Here is a 17,770-nt window from a genome sequence, read left to right as displayed (position 1 = left end):
AGGATGTTTTTAATGAACCTTGTCCTACCTCCATCGGGGGATGGCATGAGGAACTAGAACTTAGGCAGACAGCGGTGGGACAGGCTCAGCATCCTTAACATTTAAACAAGAGATTGCTTCCTACAGCTACCATCTGCCCAAGCTTCAAGACACCAAATGATTTACCAGGATTTGTAGCAACACATCAAAGAAGTTGCCTTTGATCTTTGCAACAGTCTTTAAGAAATAGCCTTCATGGAAGTGAGTTCTACAACATCTGAACCCTTGCTGTAGGGAAGTGCTCTTCCTAGGACGTGAGCATTGACAGCAAGCTGTTGCAGGATAAAAGGACCAGCCTGAGCACATGTACAGTCTTCAGACCGCAAAGCAGGAAAATAAGGTGCTCCTCCTTCTCACTCACCATCCTATCCATCAAATTTGGGCTGTTGTTATTGTAATTAGAAACTAAGGGGTTTGGATTTGTCTTTCAGTGGCCAGCTAAATCAACTGGTCATTTGATGCTTAACAGCAGTCTTATGTTTAGCTGCTTGCTGGTCTTTTCCTCTCATGGGCTCACTTGAAAGGAAGAATGATGGTCTCAAGTGCTGTGTCGCTATGGCAGTATGCAAACCAGCAAAAGCATCCCCCGTTTTCGTTGCTGATTTTCGTTTCCACACGCAGGACGCGTTTGTGCAAATGCAGCACGAACGGTGGCACTAGAGGGAGCTCCTGCAGCATCACTCACCTCAAGGGCCCAGTCTGAAACCAGACCCTGGTCATAAGGTTTGTTTCTAAAGTTGTGAGGCTTTCGATTGTGGGTTGGCTTATTGCTTATTTATTAACTTCCAGGCACATTTGAATAACATTTTACAATTTTATTTTGATGCTCCAAACTCTAGAAATATACCAGCATGCCTCCTGCTCCTGCCAACAGCTTTTACTATTGCATGGTTCAAGGAACTGAGACTTAGTCCTTTACCTAAATGGTTATGAGAAACAAAACAACAAAACCCAAACAAACAAAAACCCAAATGCTATGTATATCTTAGTTTTAGAAAAGCTTCTTGAAAAGCTTCTTTGAAGTTTGAAAACTCTTGAGCTTTTACCCTTGTTGAGATTCAACCCTCCTTTTAATTAGTAAACCTGCAGCTAAGCATCTGGAATTAAAATTAATACTTAGTCTTTGAATAAATAAGAGACCTTTTGGGATAATGTGCTTATTGTGGTGCTTTGAAAAAAGGACATTTACAAGATTGTCACTTTTGGTTTATATTGTATTTGCTGGCAATTGCTATGACTAAAGCAGAACTGGCAGAAGCAGCATTTCTATTTTTAGAAAGACATCCACAGTTATGATTTATAGAACCAGTCTAGTGAAGACAAATGGTATCCTCTCCATATACTTACTTGAGAAAGAATTTATTTCCAAAAGGCAGAAGTTAATAATTTCTAAAGAAAAAGTCAGGCTTCTGTAGAAATACCATGGTCATTATTTTTGCAAGCAAATACATCTCAAATATCCTCTATAGAGGACCTAATAACTACACCAAACATTGTGTTACTGTATTTCATTCCCAGAACTGCTCAGGACCTCTGGCTATGGAAGAGATCCACCATTCCAGCAGACTCCACACACAACAGAAACACGGCTTTATTCCTCTTACTGCTAACAGCTAAAGTAGAGCAGACAACGCTACTTACATATACAGGAAGTACACTATCTGTATTTACTCTATAGTTCTTTAAAATCTAATGAGGGATACTCTGTTCTCTTATCAAAATTCAACGCTAATTTACATTTGATAGTAAAAATATTGCTCAGAGCAGCACTATGAGCAGAAAGGTTTGAACAGTTCTAAACCACTGTGTTCCCCTCTCCCCAGACAGGTGTACCACAAAATCATAAAATATTCTTTCATATCTTGTTGGTCTAAAAATGCTTGCCCAAAATGATTTGTCATGAGGAAAAACTAATGTTTTCCTCCCTTCTCTAACACCAAGGCCACTTAAGACAGTCTTTCTCCTTGTGTCACCAGAAAAAGACAATTACCCATATCAGATGTTACTTTCACCCCATACCTTAAAAAAACAACCAAACTTGCCTTGACTTCTTTCACTCTCCCTTGTTCACAGTAGATACATTCTCACAGTGCTTATCAGATTTCCATCCTCTGTTGCAGAAGTGTAAAGTTTCCCACCGTCCATGATGCTCCTGTATTCTGAGACCTCCATTCTCCTTCGCACCCTCTGCCTCCAAAACCTTCTCTCCTTTCCTAAATTCACTTCACTGGATCACTTTCAAGCCTTCTATACTTTGCTCTTCCTCAGTAATTGCCTATCTTCTCCTGTCCAATTTTTATTTTCAACCATTTTACTCCTTTAAAAAAAACAACAAACAACCCACAAACCAACCATCCTATCCATCTCCTCACACTTTGCCTCTCTCCTCATGTTGTTCTTCCCTTGCCCAAGCGTCTTCACTGCTACCGTCAGCCAAGTTCCATATAATTTCCATTTCTCTTCCCTCACAAATCTCTCCATCTCCTCAGGTAGTTTTAGTTTTCTCATCTCCATTTCCGTAATTTATGTCCCTTTTACAAGGCCTTTCAGCTTGCCTGCATTGTGAATCAGGATATCAGAACATTTTGGTAATGTTATTTTTCATTTGGTGTGGGAAATTCTTTTTGTTGATGTAAGCAAAGTTTGTGAAGACTACGTAAAAAATGTACATTTTAATGATAAGAGGATAATGAAGTCTTCAATACTCTTGTCCACCTGGTTTACAATTCTTCCTGGCATTCTGCAATTCCTGATGGAGCCTCTCAGCATCTGCCATCCTTGGCAAGAACAGTCATTAAGCAGAACTCCTCTTTTCCCTGCTCTGCTTTCCTTCCTTCACTTCCTCTTCCTCATTGCCATCAAAAAATGTATGGAGGAAGGGTAGAGCCTGTTACACAGATTGAACTGTCCTCCTTCCCAAACAATTACTCCTAAGAAGTAACACACAGAAATTTTCTAATTAATGTTTCTTTGCACTACATTTTCTCTATTCTAAATTCAATGGAAATTAAGATAAACCGGCTGTTGCTGCAAAGAATGCATACTCATGGATCTACTAAAGAAACAACTATTTCACCAGTGCTACAGATTCAAGCATGGAGAATGTGAAGTGGCACTATAGTAAGTCTGATGGAGGGACAATTTTGCATATGTATGTGTGGCTTACACCTATGGAAATGCAAGACCCAAGAGGCATGGGGTCTCAAAGTCACAGATAACCCCAGTAGTCACTAAGAAGTATTGGGTTAGCCAAAAAGTAAGTACATTTTTTTCTGGGTAAATGAAAGGTGAATTTTTCATGGGAAACAAAAACTGTATTAAACAATATAGTGTCCATTTTGTTCAATTGCCTGAAAGATGACAAAAGGTAACTTCATGATTCCGTGCTCAAAAAAGTTCATTTTTGCCAGAAACCAGTTCCAAGAATGATTTGATGTCCTCATCGGCAGCGAACGTTTTACCATTCAAGGTGTTTTGTAAAGACCAAAACAAATGGTAGTCTGATGGGGACAGGTCTGGCAAATGAGGTGGATGTGGTAACACATCCTATCCAAGCTGCAGCAATTTTTGACAGGTGACCAAACTTGTATGTCATCTAGCATTATCATGGAGAAACACAACACCTTTGTGATTCATCAATTCTGGACACTTCTGTTTAATGGCACCATTTAATTTATCCAGTTGATAACAGTACACATCCACATTAATGGTTTGGTTACTTGGAAGCCATGCAAAATACACAATACCTTTGAAATCCCACCAGACTGACAGAATAACCTTCCTTTGAATACCTGCTTTGGAATTGCTTTGAGGTGGTTCCTCACGCTTGCTCCATGATCTTTTTCATTCATTATTGCAGATGATCCATTTTTCATTTACTTTTATCATACATTTCAAAAATGGATCCTTTTCTTCATGTTTCAAGAGAGAATCACAGATGTCAACATGCTTAGTGAGATTAATTTCTTTGAGCTCATGTGGTACCCAAATGTTGAGCTTCTTAAAGTATCCAAGTTATTTTAAATGGCTTTCAACATTCAATTTCGATATGTTAAGATTATCATGTTGTTATGGATTCAAACAATGCCTTAATTTTGTTGTTATCAACTTGGATTGACCTTCCTGAGCATGGTACAACTTTAACATCAAAATCTCCAGAACAAAATTTAGCAAACCAATTCTGACACTGCCATAGTTGTAGGACATCTTCACCATACACATCACATAACTTTTTATGAACTTGCACAGCGTTTTTTTCCTTTTCTGAAGGAATAGAGCAAAATACAACAAAAATGTTCCTTTTGATTTTCCATTTTGAAATTGACACCAAATAAATAATTGTTAACAAAATCGAACACTTTCTTTTTCTAAGACAAGCTTGAACTGTCAGCTGTCGCATTACATAATGAATTTGCAGTTTAAAATGAACTTAGTTACATTTCAAGACATGTATGTCCATCTATTAAAAACAACAACAATGCAATTACTTTTTGGCCAACCCAAACATTGCATTTGTCACTTCACAAATTGTAACAAAGAATGCAAACGAAGGCAGTAATGGGGTTATAGTTACAAGGTGAAAAATCAACAGTTGCACAAAGAAAAAACATGAAACTACTTAGAACAACCAAATCTTTTTATTAGAAAGCAACAAACATGCAAACAGCAGGTATAGAAATTTATTTGAACCAACGTTTTTACTATAATGAAAGTTACTTTAAAACATTGATTCAAGCTCCCACATTTGCAGGTTAAGGAAAATATTGCACTTTGCATCTTCTAGCACCCCTCATACATGGCAAAACATTTTAAAAACATTTTTGCTTATTTTACTTGCGCACTCTCTCAAAGTCATGCACACAGTCATTCAAAACCAAAAGGTTAGGTTATCCAAAAGCAATACCTTAGAATTGCACTAAAGCTCTGTAAGGAAAAATATAATTAATGTCTTATACAAATTCCATTAACATCTAGGTGCTTGCACACAACTGCCGGTTACTCTTCATCTTCATTTTCATTTTCCTGACCAGATCCTTCTGATCTGTCACCTTCCAATCGATCTGTAAGACACAGAGAAGATTTAGCAAAGAGAACTTCTAAAGCTTTCATTTTCCGGTAAATATTTATAACACACTATCTCCCTGGACTGTTACCCAAAGCACACTGGCTGTGGGTTATACAGTAGAAGAAAGTCCTTATGGGTAGAAAAATTACCACAAGAAAGCAGAACAGGAGAAAAGTCCTAAAGGATTTCCAGGCATAAGTGTTAAATTTGTATACAAAAGGAAAAACTTTGTAGCTACTGACTGGCTGTCACCAAAGGAAAGATGAATGCAAGCATAATATTAAAAAGAGATGGTGAATAGTACTACATTATGAATAAGCTATTTCAGGATAGATAGTATGACAACATCTAAAAATACGTTTTGCTCTTTTCTTGCTCTTTGTTTTGAGGTAGAACAGCTGCAAAAATGTTGCAAGTCCCACATTAAAGTAGCAATATCTAAGTGCTTCTAAGAGACCATTGAACAACCCTTGCACCTTCTCACCAACCCTATGTGCAACCAGAGGCAGCTGAAGATCTTGATGGTTCCCCAATCCATTTCCTTTTTCATAGACCATTGTGGTGGATAAGCTCATCAGAAGTCTCTCACCTGCTCTTATATGATTCAATGAAGCCAACATTCGTAACATAAAAGAAGCTGGAACAGTAATAGTGTTTCTGGTCTCTTCCAGCATTAATTCATTACGTGTTATAACCTGGAGGCAGGGAAGGGGAAAAAATAGAATAAAAAATAAATACAAAATTGTACTGCATCAATATGGGTTTGTAGATACTAAGTTCCTATGTAAAAGGCATTTACAGAGTCCAAAATTACAAGGATACAATATTTTAATAATTACTATTGAATACATTACATCAATTGTATGTGGTAAGACGATGACAGTGGATTGCCTGCAGCTATCTCATTGTCTGTCTAAAGAATATTCTTGTGACATCATCATTCCATCGTCCACATGCATGGTAGATATTAAGATAAGCAACTGAGAAAAACTTTTGGAAATGAGATCTTGCACAAAATAAGAAGGACCGATGAGAGAAAGTGCTGATACAGATGGCAACTGTTGTAGAGAACAAAGTTCTAGCACCAGTGCTAGCCAAGAATGTGGGAAGGAAAAGAGATGAGGTTACCCTAAACTCCTACCTTCATGCTGCTTGAAACTCCTGGAGAAAATCCAAGGGACACAAGCAATTACTCCATCCCCGTTCAGGAACATTCTTCAGCTCTGTAATTCATTCTTAACAGACCTACAGCTTGCCTCTAAATGACTTGAAAGAGTCAGCTTCTACCGTCTTAGTTTCAAGGAAAAAAAATCACTAACAAATAGTTTTAGCTCTTTTTCCTCCTCCCTTTCATGTGGTAATTCCTTGCCATCTTTCTTGCTTTGCTGCTTCTAATCCCACACCTTAGCTTGTCTCTCAGCTTTCAGACTACATTCTTTCGTTATCACCAAGCATAAAAATTGCTTTAGGTGGAGACAAGTTCTGACCATTATTCAGTCCTTCCTCCCAGATCAGCTGCTGTAAGGCCAGGAAATAATGCATTTCTTTTTCTCTCTGAGACTCCTCAGGCCTGTTCCTCTTGAGGAACATAGTCTTGCTAATGTCTGCAGTGGCCTTCTCATAGCCAAATTAAAGCACCTCTTTTCTGTCATTCTCATTTGTTTACCAGGTTCTTTGCATAGTTGTTCACTCCCTAAAAGAGGCAAATGGCGAAGACAGCAGACTATTATTCAGCCGTCAACTATATGAGCATCATAGGTCAGTTGCTATATACACTGTTATTGCTTTGGAGGTATGAAAACAATGTGTTGTATAGTTTTACATATGGACTTCTGTAACTGATTGGGCTTGCAATGTTTGCTTTATTCCATGAAGTTCCAAATTTGCAATCTTAACCTTAGCTCCCTTTTATGCCAAAGCATATTTAATAGGATTCACTCTTGCACTCCCACTTCTTCTGTATATCTGTATATTTCCTTCAGTTAACTTCTCTGTTTAAAGACAGGAACTACCTTAATTCATGCCAGTATCCTTCTATATCTGACTGTTCATACTTTTTCCAGCTTCTTTCATGTACATAATACCAGATCATATCATATAATTTCTGGGAGAGTTGATGCAATGATAGAAAAGTTAGCTATTATAAAAGGCAGCTTTTTATTTGTGGCTCATTTGTTGAACATTAAATGACTCTGTTAATTCCATATCTGTAATTTGCACCAAAGGTTTTTATAGAATTGAAAGATGCAACTTTAGTGTGAAAAAGGAGGAAGGGTTCTTACCTCATCTGCAAGTTTTCTGTTAAAAATCTTGGATTCTTCCAATGGCGACCAAATTTTTATATCATAATCAATACCCGAAGATGCCAGAACTAGAAGTAAGTAATAGTAATTCTAAATTAAATGTGTCACATCTTTACCAGTATTTTCTGCACTTAACTGGACTTGAATAAAAATACTTTGCTTGAAGCATGTACTTGCAAATGTCAGTTCCCATGCTGAACATACAGCTATACAATGACTAAGTCTCCATATGAGATCTGAGCTATAGATTGCATATAGATATAGAGATATGAATAAAACACACACAAACATCAAGAGCTTCCTTTTTTAAATAAAAACAAGCACTAGAATATACATAAGACAGGAGCAGAAATTAAGAACAAACCCAGTCACTACTATTATATTTCTGCTGACGGCCTGAGAAGTATATGCATTAAAAACAAAACCTTAGGATTTGTAGACCCAGATACAAAGACAGAAGCAAGAAAATTTCAAACATGTTTTGACATTTGATAATTTCAGTGTATTTCATGTAAATTTATTTGATATTCAAATATAAAGCAGCAATGGATGCTCTTAAACACTTGTTAAAATATGGAAAACAAAAAGTTGCAGAACATTCTTTAGATCATTGCACAAAACCACTATAGGAATAAAAATTCCATAGAAAGATCTCAGTATCTGGAAAACTGTACAAGATTAACTGCCCTACGAGGAGGATGACCTCTTCATTACATTTTCAGTGTGTGACAGGGAGACAGTCACACTCCATCAAGAAATCAGCAAAGCTACAGGGCATTTTGAAAGGTGCTTCCAGATGGAACACAATTTCAATTAAGCATTTAAAAGTTCAAGGCTTATCCAATGTAGGGCAGTATTCCATGTTTCCACAAACTGTCCAAAAAACCTCCAGCCTCTTCTGGTATCATTATAACTTTATTTACTTATTTATTTACAGCTAACTGTTACTCTACAGCCATGTATGCTATGAAAAGAGAAATAACATAAATACTTTCTTTGACTGTGTCAAACGCTACAGAACAGTTCAGATTTCCATCTCCATATCAGATAACATAGGATTCCTTCTACTACTTTGGCCCATCTTTTCTATAAATATTTTCCCCTAAACACAAATGAATAGAATTTCTCTGATTTTTATTCATTCTTCTGATCTCACAAAGCCAGTGAGACTGAGACACCCACTTCACTCAATTTTTTCAACAGAGGCTAGTAGAGACCAGATTCCAATGAGAATTTCCGAAGTGTTGCTATTATTTCAGTGACCCCGTATTTCCCTCATTAGTGTCACAGAAAACATTTAATGTATTGAGTGAAGCAAGGTCTTAACTTTATTCTATAAATACTAAGTCAGCAACATATTAATTCCAAGACATTATTGAGTAAGGAGGGTTTTAAGGGCCAAAGGTCACTAGTAAAAGACAAATTATAAGCAGTACTATCTAATTTATATGGGAAAAAATGAGCAATAGCTCATTGATCATTACAATGCTCTATTGAACAAAGAATTTAAGACTGAACTTTAAAATGCTTTACTACAGATAACCTGAACATGCAGACTGAAAAATTATAATCTTACTTGGGTCAAATGGATGAGGCTGAAGACAGTTCACCACATGATTATCGGCTTCCAGCAGCATGAGATGTTCAGCAGTATGTCGATCCCATATAAAAATATGGCCACAGTCTGAACCACTCATGACAAAGTTAGATCCCCAGAAATTGGCTTCCTTTATCTGCAGTAAAACCAAAAATAACAATTACTTAATAAGACTAGCTTGGAAAGCATATCAAAGAGTATACTCTCATTTCTGCAGTAACACTGCCTCTGAAGTAAGAGCTCTGCAAATGCAGAAACAACATTTAAAGAAAAATGATCAAAAAAAGGAAAATTCAAAAGGTTACAAGATCTCCAGAGTAAAGGGGTTGCTAACAGAAACAAAAAGGAGAGGAGTTGGGGCAGACTGAGCAGTTTGGAAATAAATAAGATGACAGCAGATTTGTCACTTACCAAAGTGAAAAGAATGATACTGGAGACAGGGGTATGTGAAGCAGGTTTTGGGAAGGGTTCAGTAAATTAAAGTGAGTGACAGGCTAATCCCTGGTGCTGATTTTCCATTTACAGAGGAAGAGGAGACGAGACAGAAGCTTATGAAAACTGGGGGATGGGAGTTAGCTGGGTCTGACAGATAAAAAGGGGTAATGAAGCCAAACTTGGGAATTTTTTCTCCCTTCCTCTATAATCAATCAGATAAGATCTAAGACTTCTTAGTCCAAGGCCAAAATTAAAGTTATAAGCCACTGAACAGGGAAAGCATCTGGGTAGAAACAACCCTTCAACTTCAGCTATTGCAGTAACAGTAGATAAAGTAGAAGCATCTGTTCCTGCCAATGGAACCAGTAATATCACAGTTTTCTTGACACAGTGATGATGCATTCTATTCCATATGTTGTTCATATCATTATGTTGTCGAGGTATCCAAGCACCCTTTTGCAAAAATCTCTCCATCCAATGAAGAGAGGAACAACATCTGCTGGGTAAAAGGAAAAGGAGGGGTTTCTGGAACAGTATGCTCATACCTTAGGCAAGTATACTATATAATGGTTTATTACATCATCTATTTCCCTTTCCTTGCGTGAAGTGCTATAATTCAGTAGGTATTTAAACCTAATGTTTTAAGCTCCATAATTATTTATGGTCTCATCAGCCTCATTGTTCTGGGTATGCATTTGCTAACAATGCCATGAACACTTTTCTAATGAAGCCATCTCAGTGGCTAGACTGTCTTGTCCCCAATTCTGAGAATTAAAGAAAATAGCAGATACAGTCAGTGAAAAGATACCTAACTTGACCTGTACTTGACTTGAAAAACTTCTTTGGGAGACAAATCAGTCAATAAACCTGAACTTTTTTCTCCTGTTTGTTCCCATTCCTCTCCTCAAAATATAGTATTATCATAGGATTATAAGGATAATGTATTCTCCGATAATAATTTAGACAGTTATACTTTTGTAACGATTCAGATATTTATTATTTATATTACACTTTGCTATTTTTATTTCTTAAATATTATTTATTACTTGTGTAGTAAATGACATATTATTTATTAATTGTGTATTGCCAATTCAGTGGGAAAACCCAGACTCCTTGATCATTTCCTAGATCTGTAATCTCATGAATTTTGAAACTGAAGGCAGCTGAAGCAGTCTGTCCTACAAAACAGAACAGCATTACTATGAAAATGATTGTGTAGAGAACAGAAACAGCAGACCAGGAAAAAGTGGAAGTAATATCAGATATCCATTTTCTTGAAATATAATGTTGGTATTCTACATCTGTAACACTCAAGATAGCCTTACGATTACAGCCTGAAAGAATGGGGCTTATGCAATTTCTGAGCCAAAAAAAAGCCACCCTAGAATGTTTTTTTCAAGAAGCAACTATCAGGGTTGTTAAAAGTAGAATAGTGTTTCCAAGCCAAGGCCTCTCTTGTTCTCCCTTCTTAAAAAGATGTAACCCAAACAATTAGTTTGAGCAAATAAGAATGGGTCACTTCCTTCACCAATAATCAGAGTCTCCTTCAGAAATCACTTCTGATTTTACCTAGAACAAGACATCAAAACAACCATTGTTAAACTGTTTAAAATAGGAACAGGCTAGCCAGTAGTATCTTTCTTCACTGCTGTCCTACTGATAGGTTAGATAGGGTGGCAGAGGGAGGAGGGACATTGCTTCAAGAGCAGCCAGAAGTCAATCAAAAGATGTTGTCTGAAAGCTCCACAATAGTTCAATGTTTGTACTGGAGAAAATGGTCTGGAAGTTAAAAATGTAATCCTATACAAAAGATAACACTTTAAGCAATTATCAGTACCTCTTATGAACTGTTTAAATTGGCATACACTGGGCAAAAGAGTCCAGAAATTATGTAAACAGAAGTTTCTTATGCAGCAGCTTTCAGAGTTCACACAGATTATGTCCAGTGTTTGAAGTTTAGCATAAAATAGTGTCCTAATTTTTGGTATTTAAGAATATCTCTGGCTTAAGGGACAGAATTTTGAGTTTGAGACCATTTACACAGAATCCTACCATGGAACTATTTTCCAAGTAACATCATAACAAAGCCTGAAAGCGGATGGTGCCTCCATCCTTATCTTTTTGCATAGATTTCTCAGAAAATGCACTGGAGACGTTGTCTTGCTCTGTGCTCTGCCTCAGCTATCTTGATTTAAAAATCACATGATGAAGAATCACATTAGTAAGCTGAACCCCTACCACTGTTAAAAATATGTACTTTATTTCCAGCATGAGTATGTCCAGTTTTAAATTTCAGGCTTGCTAGGTCTTTGTCTATAGAATACGTACAAGTGATTGCAATAAAGTGATCCTGACGTCTAAAAATAAGCCAGAGAAACTGCATTCCTAGGTTCTGTAATGAAAGATGTACTTGCAATATATTCATCTTTTGGCAGCTTTTGTCTCATAGTTCCTCTTAATATATATATATTTCATTATGCTGTTAGAAGTACGTCTAAATTATCTCCATTATTGGACAGGGTTGCCTTTGTATTTTAATTCTCAATTATTACTTCTTCCTTCTTCCTTTGTATTGTCTTACATAACTGCTTATTTTACATTTCTAATACTCATAAAACCTAATTTTAGCACCACATAAATTAACATAATTGAAATTCACATTTAAAAATTCTGTTTTCATACTCATACACGCTTACTTCTACCATATGCATACATAACTTATCCCATTTATTAGTTACACACAGATGCTTTATTGAAGAAAAGTTTCTTTAAAAGTCAACATTTTAAAAGAGGGACTCGGGACGTGGGATGAGTGGAACAGAGGGAAAATGGCATATGTATGAAAGGAGATAAGACTAGGACTGGAGGGGAAAATAGTGAGGAAGAGACAGGAGAGACAAAGAACTTAAGAGATCCTCCTAGAAGCTATGCTGAGGAACATGGAGGACAGGGAGGTGATTCGAGTCAGCCAGCAGGGGTTTACTAGGGGCAAGTCCTGCCTGACCAACCTAGTGGCCTTCTATGATGGAGTGACTGCATCAGTGAGCAAGAGAAGAGCTACAGATGTCATCTATCTGGACTTCTGAAAGGCCTCTGACATGGTCCCCCCATGACATCCTTCTCTCTAAATTAGAGAGATGTGGACTTGATGGGCAGACTGTTCAGTGGATGAAGAATTGGTTGGATGGTCGCATCCAGAGAGTAGTGGTCAATGGCTCAATGTCCAGATGAAGTCAGTGACAAGTGGTGTCCCTCGGGGGTCCATACTGGGACCAGTGCTGTTTAATATCTTCATCAGTGATATAGACAGTGGGATCTAGTGCACCCTCAGCAAGTTTGCAGATGACACCAAGCTGAGTGGTGCAGTTGTCACAACTAGAGGGACTAGATGACCTTTAAAGGTTCCTTCCAACCCAAAACATTCTATGATTGTATAAATCTCTATAACACATACACAGATGGAGAGTGAATTAGGACCACCTAGGCAAGCTTCATTTTAATGTCTCTTAGCTACAAAGTGCTTGATGCTACGACTTTTAAACTAATGGGGTTTTGAGCAATTAAAATTAATTTCTGAAATACAGTGCAAAACTCCCTGTCATTAATCAAAGTTTATTCTAAGCCTTTGTCGCTTACAAAATATACATTTACTGAAGCATTTCCCCTAGTGTAATCAAAACCAGTCACATAAACTCTAGAAAACTACTTCTGGAGGTAAAGGGACTACTCCTCAGAATATATACAAAATAAGACACCTGCTACTTCTACAAAATACCACACAGTACTCAGAACTTCACATCTTCAAAATAGGGCAAAAAGAAAAGAAAAATAGCAAGGAAAACAGTATTTGTTTCTCATGCACCACTGCTTTACAAACACAGTAACTGCATTTTTCTTAAAAGATGGTATTTTGTATGAAAAAGGACAGAGTACCTAGTAGTTAGATTACTATTTAATAACTAGCGCCATTTCCCTTTCTTAATTCAAAGATGTCAAGGCTCTTCAAAACTATGATTTAATCCTCACTTTCCTTTCCAAGCTGCTGAAAATTATTATTTAATCTTTAGAGAGCCTGGAAAGGAAAGTGAGGATTAAATCATAATTTTGAAGGTAGGCACATTTTATACCACTTAAGCTGACAGACAAAATGGGAAAAGTTAAGAAAAATACTCAAGATTTCAAAGGAAGCTAAGGCGAGAGAGTCTTAAACTCAAGAAAACTTAAATGCCAAGCATGGTGACACAAGTCACACTAATTTTAATTTTCATTTAGAGCAAATTATGTGACTTCTAACTGAATATGCAGGAAAAAGTGCTTACAATACATTACAATATCCTTTTTGACAGGCATATCTATGCGGCAGCTACATTTACTCAGTCCATAAAAACTCTACAATTCCCAAAACAGTTTGTACCATTGTTCGGGAGTTCCGATGACCTTTATAAACCATCTTAATTAAAGGACGTCTGATATTCAGCGTTTCCAGTTCTTCCATTTCTTTTCTTTCTTTCCTTCTTCTGAAGAGCTCCTGAATGCGGGCAACAGCAGAGCGTCTATAAATTGTAGACAAAGAGAACACTACTGAAAGTCCATCTTTAAATACTGAAATGGGCTATCAAAAAAGGACCATAAAATAATAATTAGGCACTCAAACACACTCTTCAAAAATTTGGAACATACATCAACATTATCCCAAATGTAAAATTACAGTCTTCTATTTTCTATCCTGACTTAGAACAAGAATAGCATGCAAGACAGTGGAACGTCAAGTGATGCAACATTTTATTCCTTCTCTGAAGAACAAACTTCAGCTGTTGGCAAAATTCACATGCTATTTTTTTTTTCTTCAGTACTAGAGATATCCTCAGCCCATAATGAGGCAACAAAATTCTGAAGTAAAATATTATGAAATAAAAAATTCTGAAGTTCTGAAAAATTTGAAAGTTATTAAGAATCTAGTGCACCTTCCAGTCTGATTTGGTTTTTCTTCTAAATTTTAATAAATGTATTTCTTTTCACTATTTTCGTAGGACAAGACTGAAGATTTAGACAGCTTTAAGGAAGTTCCTACTAAATCAAGAGATTATTTGAGATTAATTATTGCAGCAACTATACAATACTTTAGCAGTGAGGGATACAGCTGAAGATTCCCTAGAATAACAGAGAAAAATGAGCTAAATTACATATTTTGTTTTGTGACTGTTTAGTTCCAGGAATCTACTTTTAATTTTTATTAATCTGTGAAAAGATGAAGGTGTCAGTTTTTTTCCTGTTTAGCTCTAAGTGTGCAGATGTCCATAATTCCAGGTATAACCCGACTGTCATATCCCAGCACCTGCACCTAACTCTTCTTTTATCCCATGTCAGGGTTGCTGTTAGCTTTGAGGTCCTGCACAGCCCTAGGGGTATGTCATTCTCAGAAGGAGCAGATACAGATTTTAGCAGAATGCAAGGAGTCAAGCTAGAACAGGACTGTATCTGATCCTGAAAAGTAAACTCAGCCAGAACTTAATATATTCACAACTTCCACACACTGCTACCAGAAAGCTAGTAACCTGAATTTATACACAAGTAATGTGGTATGGTGTTTTAGTCACTGATCCTGGAGACTCTTGCTAAAAACTAAACTGCCAGATCTATCTCATAACTAATTCACTCAGCCAGTGGTCTGCTTAGATTTTTTGTTTCATTTTTGTCATAGAAGAAAAGTTGGACCAAAAAAACCAAGGTAAAGTAAATGTTACTCTGCAGATAAGCAAAAAAGGAAAATTAATGCAAGTAATGAGTCATTAATACAGATTTTTTTTTAAAAAAACCCAACATACCAATAAAAGAAACCCCATAAACTGTCATACTATGATCATCTAAAACAGATGAGCTTTTAAAAGGTATTTTAATACTATTTTTTATAGAAACTAGAAGAGACTTCTTAGCTTTAGTCAACAGATCCACTTAACAGTAGACAATTTATTGTAATACATTTCTTAGAAGTTTGTCCAGCAAACAATCCCAGAAAAAATAGACTACAACTACTTCCTTTGTAAGAGTTTTCCAACCACTCAAAATCTCACATCTAGGCAATCTACTAGTTCTTCCTTCTTATACTACACTAAATAAATAGACTGTATTTGTTAGTTTGTCCTTATAATATATGGAGTCTTAACTTTAATGTTCAACAGATTTAAGAAGAGGGTTCTTCACAAGGTCTTGGGGGGGGGGGAAGGAAGCCCATGTTCTTTACCTACTGTGCTTTAAAGATCACAGAATTATTCTCCTCACCAGTTTACTTCTACACGAAGGAAAAAGAAGGGTGGCATGTATGTGATAGACTACATTAAACACTTACAGAAACTTTAAACAATTATGTGTACATATTTGCTTTTGTACTTGTTTTTAAAAAAGATGTGTGAGAAAGTAAAAGCAAGAATCCCGTAGTAACAACTACTCTGCTACCAACCCCACCAGTGATCACACAAGTTTGGAAAAAGCACACACAGCTCTTCAGCACAGTAAGACCCTTTTATTTTCACCTGCTAGCCTTACAGCTATATCATTGCTACTTGCATTTTTGGTGTATTTATCCACATTAATGAATTAATAAAAGATGTGCAGTGTAAAAGCTGGGAAGTTAAACATCATTAGGACTGACAAAGCAGTAGACTTGTCTAGCTGAAAAGGGTTACTTGCAGTAACCTTACTGCTAACAGATAGCAGTAACAATTCTTGGGATTAGAAGATAGTATTAAAAGTAATTAATTGGCAATTCAAAAGTAGTTTCTTGCATAATTTTTCCTCTTAGCATCTCTAGAAAAATTAATGTCCTCTAAATTCCCAAGGTTTGAATGCAAACATTACAAAAAAACCTTCAAGACTATTCAGCAGTCAGAATCATGCATTTTTAAATAAAAGCAGAAGCACAGAAACAAATTTTGGTAAAAACACTAAAACTAAATTCAACTCTGAATTTAAAATCCTGCTTTTGGGTCTCATTTTAAAAGGCATGAATAGATTGATATTTAGTTATCTTGTAAAGTCAATGATTACCTTCAACAGGGAGAATGCAGCCAAGCACATGTGGCTGTAACTGTGATACTGTTCTCGGGCACTCCAGTAACATACTGCTAAAAGCAGGAACCTGGCAGAGGCAAGTCTTCTCCAGAAAAGATAAATATGAGCCCAATCTAATGATATTTCAGAACAAAGAATGTTACAGGGGAAAGGATTCTCTGAGAGGTATTACTTTTCCGTAACTACAGATTTTTTACACCTTTTTTAAGTCCCACAAAGAAAAAATAAATGTAAAAATCCAACATATTTGTTTCTGTGGATTCTTAATTTTCATTTGTGTTTGTGATAAGCAATTCCTGTCTGTGCCAACATAAACTTAGACAGCAGTTTAATCACTTGGAGCATCAGCAGATACAGAAGTGCACTGTGCAATTTGTACTGTTCTGAAGTTCAGCCCAAGCTAAGCCTGACTGGGAGCTGCAGCTTCCTTTCCAAACTGTGCCCTCTTCCAAGCACGAATGTCAGATAATAACATTTATGCACATTCTGTCAGCACTTCTCAGGGAACTCCATCAATTCATACAGTTTTGTTATGAATTCACATTTAGGCATCAAATAATGAAGATGCCTGAGAAATATTTGCTATAGATTTATGTTATAATTTTATGGTACAGAAAACGTTAGGTCTTGTAAAGCCAATGAAACTCAACTTTGTTTTAGTTATGCCATTATACTATAGGTAATGCTCTGACTTCAGAATAGTTTAGTACTACTGTCTGATCTGCAGGTATAAATTTTTCAAGTACGTTTTACAAAATTTTGTGGTACCTTAGTGCAGTATCTTACAATAAAATTGGTGTGTGTGGTCTTAGTAAGATTGAGCCCAAAATGATGTATGGTACTTTCATTACTTTAATGGAGTGTGCCTTGTGGAAAGATAATTTTTAAATATTACTCCCAAAAGTAGGACTATAGACATGAACCAGAGCACAACTTCTCCCCCTTATGATCAGCCAGATTTGAAGTCTTCAAAGTTAATTATGTAAACATTAATTATCAAAAGCCTGTTTAAATTAAGTCCCAGGTGAGTGGAATTGGAATTTAGGAGTGAAGCCACTACATTCTTTCAATTAAACATAGGTTCAAAAGAAAAACAAACAAACCAACCCAAACCCACAAAACCCCTGTGATGCAGACTGACCCACAGCTATGTATTGCACATGGAGAGAAATGGCAAAGACATAACCATGTCAGTTAAGCCTTAAAAAAAACCAAAACAAACTGTCACAGGACATTTTCTGTATGTTTATAAATCCTAATGTG

General features: G+C 36.5%; 1 protein-coding gene across 1 annotated transcript in view; it reads right to left on the bottom strand.

Annotated features, from left to right (window-relative positions):
* Positions 1 to 4,654: 4,654 nt before the first annotated feature.
* DCAF6 (DDB1 and CUL4 associated factor 6) overlaps positions 4,655 to 17,770 on the bottom strand; it is a 73,684-nt gene continuing 60,568 nt past the window's right edge. Inside the window, exons 17-21 of the mRNA XM_010186012.1 lie at positions 13,854 to 13,992; positions 8,984 to 9,140; positions 7,387 to 7,475; positions 5,694 to 5,799; positions 4,655 to 5,099 (exon numbers count right to left, since the gene is read on the bottom strand). Coding sequence (XP_010184314.1) covers positions 5,035 to 5,099; positions 5,694 to 5,799; positions 7,387 to 7,475; positions 8,984 to 9,140; positions 13,854 to 13,992 — 556 coding nt within the window. The 3' untranslated portion in view covers positions 4,655 to 5,034. The remainder of the gene's footprint in view (positions 5,100 to 5,693; positions 5,800 to 7,386; positions 7,476 to 8,983; positions 9,141 to 13,853; positions 13,993 to 17,770) is intronic.

The sequence above is a fragment of the Mesitornis unicolor genome, unplaced genomic scaffold (assembly GCF_000695765.1).
Source record: "Mesitornis unicolor isolate BGI_N332 unplaced genomic scaffold, ASM69576v1 scaffold24446, whole genome shotgun sequence".
Classification (NCBI taxonomy): Eukaryota; Metazoa; Chordata; class Aves; order Mesitornithiformes; family Mesitornithidae; genus Mesitornis; species Mesitornis unicolor.
This window is presented reverse-complemented; position numbering and strand designations above follow the sequence as displayed.